At 32.9% G+C, this 12,546-nt stretch overlaps 1 protein-coding gene across 4 annotated transcripts in view; it reads right to left on the bottom strand.

Moving 5' to 3' along the window:
* The window catches only part of LOC145328785 (uncharacterized), a 62,979-nt gene that overhangs the window by 44,299 nt on the left and 6,134 nt on the right, over nt 1–12,546 (bottom strand). For all 4 annotated transcript variants that reach the window (XR_013882634.1, XR_013882635.1, XM_080172640.1 and 1 more), the window contains 18 exons: nt 12,033–12,144; nt 11,633–11,749; nt 10,558–10,614; nt 9,993–10,091; nt 9,342–9,448; nt 8,904–9,012; nt 7,306–7,919; nt 6,860–7,022; nt 6,511–6,627; nt 5,715–5,850; nt 5,264–5,320; nt 4,871–4,975; nt 4,274–4,381; nt 3,765–3,844; nt 3,070–3,114; nt 2,632–2,822; nt 1,428–2,345; nt 173–302 (listed from right to left, as the gene is read on the bottom strand). Coding sequence is in view for 2 of the 4 variants with exons in the window: in XM_080172640.1 (XP_080028766.1) it covers nt 173–302; nt 1,428–2,345; nt 2,632–2,822; nt 3,070–3,114; nt 3,765–3,844; nt 4,274–4,381; nt 4,871–4,975; nt 5,264–5,320; nt 5,715–5,850; nt 6,511–6,627; nt 6,860–7,022; nt 7,306–7,919; nt 8,904–9,012; nt 9,342–9,448; nt 9,993–10,091; nt 10,558–10,614; nt 11,633–11,749; nt 12,033–12,144 (3,265 nt within the window). In the remaining 2 variants the exon portion in view is untranslated. The remainder of the gene's footprint in view (nt 1–172; nt 303–1,427; nt 2,346–2,631; nt 2,823–3,069; nt 3,115–3,764; nt 3,845–4,273; nt 4,382–4,870; nt 4,976–5,263; nt 5,321–5,714; nt 5,851–6,510; nt 6,628–6,859; nt 7,023–7,305; nt 7,920–8,903; nt 9,013–9,341; nt 9,449–9,992; nt 10,092–10,557; nt 10,615–11,632; nt 11,750–12,032; nt 12,145–12,546) is intronic.

Here is a 12,546-nt window from a genome sequence, read left to right as displayed (position 1 = left end):
GTAGCGTCACTGTAAAGGAGAACCGTATCAGTTAAACGGTTTCCAGATCCTTGACTACAGACAAAAAAGCTTACTACTTTATGTAATAGGATGTATATCTTGTTACGTTACAATTTAATCTTTAGTTTAAGATCAAACTAAATAGTTTTATAGAAATGTTAAAATTGTCAACCTGTTATCTGTATTTTGAAACTGTTGTGTCTCCTCCGTGAACTCTCTGCGCTCCATGACAACATTACCGTCCTTGTTGAACTCTCTGGTGGTTGTCGTCACCTCTGTACGATGAACATATGTTCCTGGACCTACAAAAATAACAAATAAATTTGTGATATTTGTCAGATACTAGGTAAAAGCGAAGTTTTTCTACATTAGGGCCGTCCGTACGTATTGTAACGGTTATCTCTTTTCGTTAACTTAGACATCTAAGAATTGTCCTATCGATTTCAACTTTGTATGTTTTATTTCTATTCTATTTTATAGCAATTTAGAAAGCGAAGCAGCTCTATAATCATTACGAGGTGTCTTTTTTCCCATCCCCCGTACGTCCATTTAAAACATGCTGATTTATTACTTTTTTGACAACAATTTTTCATGTGATATATTCAATTCATCCTTATAATCAGCGTTTCGGAGCCGGAGCCGGGAGCAGCAACATTTTTGGTGGAGCCGGAGCAGTATTTTTCGTTAAAAACGGCTCCAGCTCCAGATAAGCTAAAAATGATTTTTTAAAGTAATATTATAATTTGGCAACGGTCTAGGTATTTCCATATAATAAACTGAAAAAAACTTTTATTACTTAACAAATAAACACACATCCTTCTACTTTTATATAGCTTTAATCAAATAAAAGCAAAATATTTTATATTATTTATTTTATTTTCTCGTATTCATTCGAATCCGGTGGATAGGAACCGGTTCTCATCTTACGAAAAAACTATGTCTAGCATCGTATTATATCCAGTTTTCTACGAATATAGAAATGTACAATCATAAGATTAAAACTAGTTTTTTTAGTCCGTGCCTTCGGCATCTCGGGGCTAAAAAAACTAGTTTTAATTTTATAATTGTACATTCTATATCCACGGAAAACCGTTTATAATACGATGAAAGAAATAACTATTATCAAATTCAATAATGAACAAAAATTGATATATTAATTTTAAGGTAGGAGCCGGAGCCGCATCAAAATTAAACGGCTCCGAAACGCTGCTTATAATCTGATTTTTGGAATTATGATTCCTAGGACAACATACAATATTATAAGCGAGCTTCTCTATAAGTCCTAAAAATGTGAGTATGTCCAGTATCCTGTATTTAAGCAGTTTTGCAACCAATATACTTATAATTTTGTTTAAACTTCACAAAAGTGTCTGTTTATTGCTGCGCTACTTAGGGTATAAAGTAAACAAATTAATAATCAAACAAACCTGATCCAAGAATGGAGCCACGTTGATTCCGTTCATATCCACCAAAACTTTGACGCTTATTGTAATAGGGATCACTTTTATGATCCCATCTGGACTTCCTGTCTTGTTGCGACGACTCTCTGCTATGATGGTTGTACTGCTGACTTGCTGTCTCACTGTATTTGTTCTCATAATTGTATCCCTTGTTGTTGTATTCACCTTCTTGGGAGTGTCTTGATGAGGAGCAGCTTCTGGACTTGACAGTATTGGCTGGTAGTGGCAATTTCCTTGGACTTTCATTAATAAATTCAACTGAACTGTCATGAGGTTTGTTTAAAATATTAGCAGGATTATCATTTTGTTTTGGATTACCTTCCAAATCAGCTGATCGTCTGTTACTAAATTCAGGTGTTTGTTCATAACGTTGTCTTTGTTCAGGATCTAATTCTGTCAACTTGACATAGGTTCCTCTTTTACTATCCCACACCATTCTTTGATTTTCTTCAATTTCAGTTGACTTCTCAAATGATTTTCGGGGTATTTCGTCATAATTGCCTGACTTGTTACGCTTTCGCGTATTTTTATCAAAATTATCAGATTTTTCACTAGATCTTCTGCGACTTTTATGGCTGCTATCTGATGCATTGATATCTCGATTGCGCCCAAATCTATCTGTATTCTCTTTTGACGATTCTTTGTATCTGTCATACTTATCACGAGACCTGTGTCTATGTCTGTCTTTAGAAGAACGGTGTTTGCGATCTGAATAATCTGAACCATCAGATTCCGAAGAGTCTCTGCCTCTTTTCCTCCTGCTGTACATGTTATTGTCATCATCAACGTAGCGCTGTTCTTCTTTTCTCCTGTCGTTGCTCTCTCTTCTGCGGAACATATCGTCGCCCAAGTCAAGTGTCTTAACCAATGTTGGTTTTTGAGCATCTAAAATATCATTTCTAAATTAAGATTGTTAAAATAGTCAATTTAAATCATGCATTTAAATGTATAGAACGGCATTAATGTTTTAAAAGTTCCAAATACATGTTTATCAAGAGCTTAATATATGAATCTTTTAGCGGTCTAGCATTTAAAGCTTGTTTATTGGTTTAACGTTTCAACCAATAATTTAAATCTACAGAAGGGGTAAATTTGTTTCTCATCATTGTGGATGTTTATCAATTTATCCCTTTAAAGCCCTGGTCACTATAGAATTTTAATAATACATTACCTTGTTGTGCTAGCCATTCGGCACCTTCTTCCCAGGAAGTTTTCTTTATTCCTGCTCCCCCATAACCTCCATGCTGTCCAGGTTCTGGACCTGTTTGCCAGGCACCCAGTCCAGGTTCCCCAACTGCCTTCCAGGAGTCTAGTACAGGTGATTGGATGGTCTTAACTACACGGGTCTCCTCTTCTTCAAAACTAAATATAATATAACCAAATTTCAAACAAGAACGACAAACTAAATTAGTTGAGCTAAACTTTCCTTTAATTCTATTAATTAGTGGTTCAAATGAAGGATTATTGCCATTTCAAAGACTATTTCAATTTTGTTATCTCATCCCCTATTCACCCTATTGGAATTTTTTCGTCTGTAGCTTAAGATTTCTTGAACGTGTTTTCCATTCGTTGGCCAAAAAAAAACTTTGAGAAAATAAAGATGATTAACCTGTTTCCTTCTGCATCCTTAATAGTAACTTTTCTGGTTTCCTGTACAAATTGAAATTTTTTTTTCATATTAAACATAGCATGTTTTATGAACTAAATTAAACTTAGGTTTACTTAAGTATTTTTTGGGTTATATTTCATATGGAATCAATTAGTTTAATTTATTAGGTAGTCAGCTTTTAAATTAGGTAATCTGAAAAAAAATTGTACCTTCAAGTTAAAGGTTCAAACGCATGCAAAATGAGATGAGTATTTTTAATCTGGGATCTTAAGGGATAGGACAATGGAAGATAAATTGATGTACATCACCAATTAAGATACACAAAATTATTCTTTCTAAAGATTACAATTAGTGGTTGAAACTTAACTTAATGAACCAACCAATCAAGATTTAAAAGTCCCCAAAGTTGTAACGGCAACGAATAAGAAAGCGCTGTTATAAAACTTTGGAGACTAGTGTAATAAAAAGCCCAATGTCCCCTCCCTCCATGCTTTTAGTGACAAGAAACCCAAGTTTTGATAGCATAACCTTTATAAGCCAAGGCATTCCACTAACTCTTCCTATTACATAGAAAAGATACAACTTTCAACGACTTTCTTATGATGCGATGTAGTCTGAATTTCGATCCCATCAAATTCCCGACAACAAGCAGTCCGGATTTTTGCCACAAGTGATTAAAATATCAATTTTCCTGTTGTTCAAATTCGGCATTAGGGATTACGTTGCCATTTTCGGCCAACATAAATTTTCTTGTCACAGCAGGCTTTTGTTTCGACTAAAAATAAATATATGAGTGTTTGCATTTCTAGGACACAGTAGAGAGAAAGAGAGAGAGAGCAGTGGGAGGGGGAAATAACTGTAAAATAAATAAGTATTCCCTCTCCAAACGTTATAAACCATGTAGGGCTACCCTGTACCTAATAAAACCTAACCCGACCTTGAAACAAAACACTAATAAACAAAAACTGACACCCTCCCTTATTTTCAATGTGTTTTAAATTAAGTAACTGTAATTTTTTTTTATGGTAACCCTTCTTCATTATCTTAAGTTTTCCTCTGGTGATTTTTTGGGGGAAGAGGACGCATTTAGTATCTTCGTTGTCCTTTCCCTGTATCCCAATTCTTAAAGTTATAAATTCACAAAGATAAAGTTTTATTGACATAGTTTTCACTCCCCATAATTTCTATGATTAAAATAATCTACCTCAACTTTTTCAAATGAAGCATTGAACAAGTCTTTGAGATACTTTGGTGAATCTGCATGATCTTTCTCCATTAATTCTTCATTCTTCTTTTTCTTCTTTACAGATTCCTTTACACAAAATATGGAATAGTAATCGATATAGAATATATATATGGATTATTGTCAATTTAGATTTCTAACATGGACACCATCCAGAAGGAGGGGAGGGAATGGGGTAAAGGGGGTGTATAGGGCAATCGTTATTTTAGCCAGCTACAGGTTTCATTTTATTAGAGTACATGATAATCTGGTGTAAGATATCCAAGTATTATTAAATTGGGATTATTCAATAAATTACATTTGATACCTAAGTGCAAAAAAAATGTTTACAAAGAAAAAAATTCTTTACATTTAACATAAAAGAGACATACTTTGAAAAAAAAGGTTTATACCAGATTCTCATCAGTAAAGTAACCTTACAACACAATTAAAATAATTTAAGTATTTTTATTGACAGACGGAAGGAAGAAAGAAGAAATTTATTGTCAAGGAAATTACGATGCATTCTCTTTCATATCTGTGAAACTAGACACATACTACAAGAGACAATTGCCTTACCTTCAATTTGTTGATATCATTGGAAAAATCTTCATCTAGTGGAGTTTCAACAAATGCCCCGACTGAGGTTTCATAAGTGTTTACATTTGAATCATCCAAACCTGGTTTGACAAACACTTTTTCATAAATATAATCATTTTATAGCTTTAATTTTTATTATTGATTACTTTTATACAAGGATTTCTCGTGATGTAATTGAGGTATTTTAAAGCGACTTTCAAATTACTGTTTAAGATTCAAAATTACTATAATTTTCAGTAATATTATTCTAATGAATAAAGTATGAACGTATATCATTGTTATCAGCAAAAAAAGAAGATACTCGATTCCAGGATTATTTTACTGTGAACTGCCCCTAATCCCAAGAATGAATGTTTAAGTATTGGTCCCTGGCAAAGGAATATCTAGTTCATCTCTGGGCTCGTCTGGGAGATGTATAGCTGATGGATCCTAAATTCAAGAAAACATTTAAAAGGGTTACAAATAGAGGATATATAACCCTCCCCCCCTCTCCCGTGTACTGTAATTAAAACTTTAAACACAAGTGCCTACACCCAGTGAGAGAGGGGGCATTGAATTTTAAATACACTAGTATCCAAAGTATTACAAACATACTTTTTTAAAAGTTGGTTAAAAAAACATTGGGTTTTTCATTTGGTTGGTTCAAAAGTAGTTATGTCCAAACATCAATTATTTTAATCTATAAAAGGAATGGGTATAGGGGAAGAACATCTATCTATCGTCCATTGTTTTATCCCTTATGAGACCCTAAAATTGTTTGTATAAAAGAATTTGATACAATCCTTTTTAATTCTAATACTAATATTTTGTGCAAATAACTTACCAGGCATTCAACGGAGGCATTTAACGTCCTTGACATGGAATAATTTCTGGAATTATCGGCAGATTCAAAAACTTCTTCATACTCTTCGACTACTATTTCTTCAACAATGCTAACATTTCCTTTCTCGTCTGTGTCTGCAGTTTCATAAATATAAGTTTTCATGTTTCTTAATAAGGGAAAAGACCAGAGAGAGAGAGAGGGTACAATCGGCTGTTTATGACACTAGTCCCCAAAGTTTTATAATAACGTTTTCTAATTCGTTAGCTTAACAACTTTGGGGACTTGAGGGAATTTTGATTTGTTGATTTATTAAGATGAATGTTCAAACGTTTCAACTACTAATTTTAATCTACAGAAGGGGTAATTTTGTGTATCATCATTGATGATGTACATAAATTTATCGGCCAATGTCTTATCCTTTTAGATCTCTGGAAAAGACAAGCACATATAAAAACTAAGATTAATTTAATAACGCTACCCAATTACGTGTTAACCTATTGTGATTACTTCGACCTTACATATAATTTCTTTTAACTGCTAAAAAAAGACGTTCTGACATTTGACCTTAACTCAAAAGGTCAGTACTGCAATTTAGTGACCTTTAAGCACAGCAGGGAAATTAAAGACGAAATGTGAGGCCAAACATACCTTCCAAGGACTAGATAGTAAATGTTAACCATATCATTTAAGCGGTTAGCGAGATCCTTCGGTACAGACACACATACAAATACGCAGAGTTCATGTTACTTTATTATAAGGATAAATCAGTGTTAAAACATGACAACTATAATTTCCTTCAAGATTAAAACTGATCACAGATTTCAGATTCCCATCTTTCTTCTTTTCATGTTTGTATGTGCTAGACCTGCCTCTGTCCCTGTCCTCACTTTTGACAGATTTCTCAACCTTTGACCTGAAAATTAGTGTTTTAAATTTTTCTTATCGTCTTCAAAGTTAAAATTTTTTTCTGTTTACTTATTTTAACTTTAAGTATTGGTTGAAGTGCTTAAAAATGTTAAGCAGGGTTGTATTGTATATTCTGCACAAGAAGAGAAATAGCTTTTTGCTCATCAATGCTATCAATAAACAGCACAATGTCCCCTTTCAACCTGCAAAAAACGTCATTAATTTGATATACTAATTACCTCACTTTCTCAGTTAATGGATGGTCCTTCTTGGGTCTTTTAGCTTCTTGTTCTATTTTAATGCTTTCTTTCTTGAAGAGTCTGTCGGCTAGTGAAGAATTTGGTACAGTTTTATCTCCGCGTAATAGGTTGCGTTTGGTTGGGGATCTTTTTCTCTCCTTATCTAAACAAAAAAAAGGTAGGTAAGTAGGTACATTTAAAAAGAAAGAAAAATTAATTTCCAGAGGATATAAAACGGTTATCAGCCAAACTGAAAAATCATTACATTATGATTATCGTATTGCAGACAATTTTCCACGCATAATAAAATCAATACCAATTTTGTTAGCCTGAGCCTTCGGTCCCTCAGGACTAACAAACCTAGTTTTAAACTTATAATCTTTTTATTTTAATATCAGCGGAAAGCTGTCTATAATACCTACGATGTGATAAATAACTATTCCTACCTGAATCACTTCCCGCAGAATTTCTTCTAGAATTACCATCCGGAAAAACAAGGTTACTCGCGGATATTTTCTTAGAACTGGACGAAATTCTTCTGGGACTCGCGGATTTTCTTGGACTTCTGACTAATTTGAAGACAGGACTCTTAGTTCTAGAATCTCTTGCATGTCTGCTTCTATTCAATCTTTCATCATTATTTCTTCTATTACTTTTACATATTTCTAGCTCGTATCTTAAATCATCTTTAGAATTGCTGCCCCTGTCGTCAGATTTACGTTCATTCGACCGACGTTTTCCAGATTGTTTAGAATCAAAACGATCAGAGGGTCTTCGGTGGTCTTGAGATCTTGATGAACGCCTGTTGCCTTTGCTAGCAGATCTGGATTTTCGTCTAGAAGAATGATCTTTGCTTCTGACATGTTTATCCTTGTCATGAGAAATATCTCTAGATTTTCTTTCATCATTTTTGTGGTCTTTGCTTGCTGATCTGTGATCATTACTCAATGATCTATCTTTATCTTTATTCTCGTGTCCATATTTGTTTGAAGTTTCAGTTTCTTTGTTTTTCACATATTCATTGAGCTTTAGCTCTAGTTCTTTAATTTCTTTCCCGAGCCTAAAATGTAAATAACGGTTCGTCATTGTTATGGAAAAAAATATTCAAAGGGAACTATCCACGAATGGAAGCAAGTGATTCTAAGCACCTTCCAGCATTGATCCATAGTATTTTTTTAGTGAATATACTAGGGTTATGTTTAATATTTGTTTTATCAACTAAAAAGTTGGGTTTCACCATGGTTAAATAGTTTTTTGCTTTAATATCATCAAATGCTTTGTTGATTTCAAAGGACAAAATAAAATAACACGGCAGAAAAAAAAAGAAAAGCATCAAATGCTGTAAATTGCAAAAGTACTTTAATTAAACTGTTAACAATATTACAAGTTACCAACCCTTTAGTGTCAAAGCTTTTAAAAACAGTTTGAACTCATCAAACATTTTATGATATTGCACCAAAAAATGCTTTAATTTTCAAAGTTTTTTTTCATATAAAACCATGGTGAAACCTAACTCTTTAGTCGATAAACCAAATATTAAACATAAACATTAAACATTAAACATAAACCTAGTATATTTACTAAAATAATACTATTGGTCAATCTTGGAAGGTGCTTAGAATCACTTGCTCTCGTTCGTGGATAGTTCCCTTTCTCACAGACATACAAACCTTGTACAACATTAGGAAGTTAATTTATGGTACTTTAGGTAAAAAAACAAGAATGACAACATCCATAAAAGGACGCTCTAAAATCAGAAGGAAGAACAAACAAACAATAACTATTGATGTCAGAAGTTAAAAAGCAGAACATTAATTTGTAATCTACACAAAACTGTCATAAAAACTAAAATTGATGCAAAATACTTTAATTTTTAAGATTTTATTACAGAGATAACTCATACAATGCATACTGCATAGGGAAAATATAACTAAAAAAATCCGCAAAAAATATAGATTACAAGATAATTCTTAGTAGAAAACACACATACACCCTACTATTTTGGAATAGAATAACATTGAAATATTATAATGTAAATACTTACTTTTTCTGTTTCTTGGCGCTCAACTCATTTTTCTTAAGACTATCTTTCTTAAGTTGTATTTTAGCAATCAGTGTCATTAATTCTCTTTTATCTGGTAAGTTAGATTCTGTGTATTTTAGAGACAATGAAAAACAAGGGTAACAAGTTTATAATAAAGCAGTGCAGCTTAAAAAAGCGACTATAATGTGATCAATCATCATATTTCACTAGCGCGGCGGCTGCGCCAAAAGCATCTAACGGTTCTGTTTTTTACCTGTAAGGAGGGGTTGAACAGTAGCCTTAAACCATCCCTAAAATAAGACTTAAATCTAAAAATATATGAGAGCCCAAAAAATATCCCAGGACTAATGTACCTTCCCTAAATGAAAAACTTAATGGCTTTAGTGGTAAGCAAGATCTTAATAGACAATCATTTGTAATTATTTCTTGTCTTTCCTGCATCTGAATCATCTGAAGAGTAATGCTTTTTCTTATGTTTCTTTTTCTTGTGCTTCGACTTCTTACCATGTTTAGATTTCTTCTTTTCCCTCTCCTCACTTTCGGATCTTAAAAAAAACCACGTCTATAAAATCAAGGGAAAGATGGGCCATTGGACTGTAAATTACACTGGTACCCAAAGTTTTATAACCACTAATTTTTTTTTATCGTAGACTAAAAACCTTTGGTTATTTGTGTTGAATTTTAATTACTTAGAAAAGTTTCAAACAACTTTTCACAACCAATAATTTTACTCTATAGAAAAAGTATCTATTTTAACATCATTTTCTGAAAGAATCATACTAGAAAAAAATATTCAGCATTTAACATTGACCAAATAATCTATTTATTAGGCGGTGATTTCCCTTAAAACCACTCCCATTTATTTTGAAAACAATTAAAAATAGGAAAGGGTTGTTTTTAAGTTTGTTTTTTACTTTAGTTCAGGTTAGGGAATGCTAGATACAGCCTAACGGTAGCACCACAGGGATAAGATCCTATTTTCAATTAATTTCCAAAATAAGGGAAAGTGGCTAGCTTCTCGATGGGAACTTTGAGTAAACGCACCTATGTGTCCGTCCATTCGTGATAATATGAAATAGAAAGGTTTACCTGGAATCACTTGATGATGATCTAGACCTCTTGGATTTCTTCTTCTTGCTTTTCTTTCCCTTCTTCTTTGACCTCTTTGTCTCTTTCTCTTCATCAGAACTACAAATAGAGGCGTTAGGAATTGATATAGGACATACGTGGATATATCGACATATTTAGATCGCTAATATTGACCTCATTTATTAGTCAGTTCGTTCAACCATTAGGAGGGGTTGAGGTAAGGAGCGTGTATGAATAGGAGGGAATCGTTATTTTAGCCAGCTGCGAGCATCACTTTATCAAAGTACATAAAAAGCTGGTGCAAAACCCAAGTAATAATATTAATATCAATTGCGATAATAATCTGGGTTTTGATATTTAGTCTATTTGAACTTACTAATATCTGTCCATAGGAAGCTATATTTACATTGATAGCTTTCAAGAAAGTTTCTAAATATTTCTAATGTTGTAGAACAAACATAATCTTTAGGTAGTATACAATGTCTAATTAAGACTTATAAAATTGCTCCTTGGGTGGCTATTTTATGCCAAAACCGACAGCTGTGCTATTCTAAAAAATTAATACCTTGTTCCGTCTGATGAATCTGTAGAAAGAGATCTCTTATTACGTTCATTATTTTGCCTAGAAAATAATTATATATGATTAACCTTTTCAAATATTTTAGATTCATTATGGACATAGAAAAATCTTCTAAAGGCTTATAGAAAACTAGCGGCTTCGCCCCTAGCCTCTAGGGGCTTTGCCCCAAGAGGTGATAAAAAAAAATATAGCGAAAATCGTAAAGGACCATGGAAATCTCCTTAAAAAAAAAAAAAAAAAAATTGGGGGTGAATTTTTTGGTTTTTGGGGGGGTTGGGGGTGTCCCACCCCCCAAGAAAATAGCTTAAAACCACCACAGGACCAATAGGTAGATACCCTGAAGAGTAGAATCCGATCGGTTCAGTGGTTACCGAGATCTTAAGGGACAGACAGACAGACGGACAGACAGACAGACAGACATCGTTCTACTTTGTATTATAGATAAAAACTTTCTTCGTTATAAGTCGTGTACATTTTATAAAAGATAATGTGAATCATTCTCTTTTCTGTTTGTTATAATCTGTTTATTGGGGGCATTTCTTAAACATGACTATAGCCTATTTAAAATTGTAGTTTATTAATTGCAATATGGCTGTTTTAGATAAGTTTTTACTTGAGAATAAATATCTGTATCTCTTGATATATTGATGTTTTTCTTAGGTCCTGATATGAATTAATCACCAAAATTTCCTTATTTAGATTTTGTGAATTTATAGATTTTATAGTTGATATTTGATTTAAAGTTTCCTTTCCTAATGTATTTGTATGTTTGTCTGTCATTTACAGCTATTAACATTTTTACAATTTGTGAGGCACATAAACACATAACATACTACTTATCATTCATATTAAATGTTCATGGCATTGATTTTACTCTGTTAATGAGCCAAGACATTCCTCTTTCAAACTTTCATATGCAGTGTAGAACAAACTCGAACCCGATACTTCCCTAAACCTAAAGACGCTTTATGCAATACAGAAACAGGCCGTTAATAAAAATTCTTTCTTAAACTTGTTAGGCTGCAATTGTACTTTGCTAGTGTACGAAATAATAACCTACCTTTCCAAAGAAGATTCAGAGAGTTCCCCCTCCTCAACGCTAGAAGCAGCATCAAGAACTTGTTTAACAAGGTGACCCATGCTTCCCTTAGGACTAGCCTTCACTTTATCACCAAGCCTAGAAAAGAAATAATAATAATCAAAGAGTCAAATACAAAAGTTTAAAACTAAAAGACGTAGGTAAGCATTTAATTGTATAAATAAACAGAACAAAATGTAATAAAAAATGCCTCATGCCCATTTTTGAATAATAAATTGCTTATTCCTGTAATTCCTGTAACTCTGGGAAAAAAATCCATCTTAGGTTGTAGGTCAATCTACCTAAATATAATATATTCTCTACCTAAATATAATTCGTAAAATATTGTAACAAAAGTTTAGAATACATTTAGAAGATATACCTTGCAAAAGCGCTCTTATCAGCTCTTTCAGCATTGGCCGCTTTCTCAGCAAAGATTTCTTCACCAGTTTTAGTATTTATTTCTGACTTCCCTTCTGTTTCAGAAGCAGTATCTATAAAAGATTTCATTAGTATTTACCTTAAAAAGAAGGTAATTTTTTCTGCGTATTTTCCGTAAAGTTGTGTGTAACCGTTTTGTCAACTGCGCTTATTAAGTCAAATTGTTCTTAATTATGACCATTTTATATAAATACTAGCGGCTTCGCCCCTAGCCTCTAGGGGCTTCGCCACTAGCCTCTAGGGGCTTCGCCCTATAAAGTTATGGGAAGTCAATCCTCCTTAATAGAAATATTCAAAAAAATATTCTTTGTTTAATTACTCTGTGTTAAAATTAAACCCAGGTTGTGCGTTTTATGCACAAAAATTTTCATTTGTACAAAAAAATTTCAATTCGTAAAAATTAAACCTAGGTTGTTCGCATACACAAAAATTAAAATTAAAATAATTAATTTTTT

This window comes from Acartia tonsa, chromosome 9, assembly GCF_053477335.1.
Source record: "Acartia tonsa isolate MP-2025a chromosome 9, ASM5347733v1, whole genome shotgun sequence".
Lineage (NCBI taxonomy): Eukaryota > Metazoa > Arthropoda > Copepoda > Calanoida > Acartiidae > Acartia > Acartia tonsa.
Note: the sequence above shows the minus strand (reverse complement) of the source record. Positions and strands in the feature narration are given on the sequence as shown.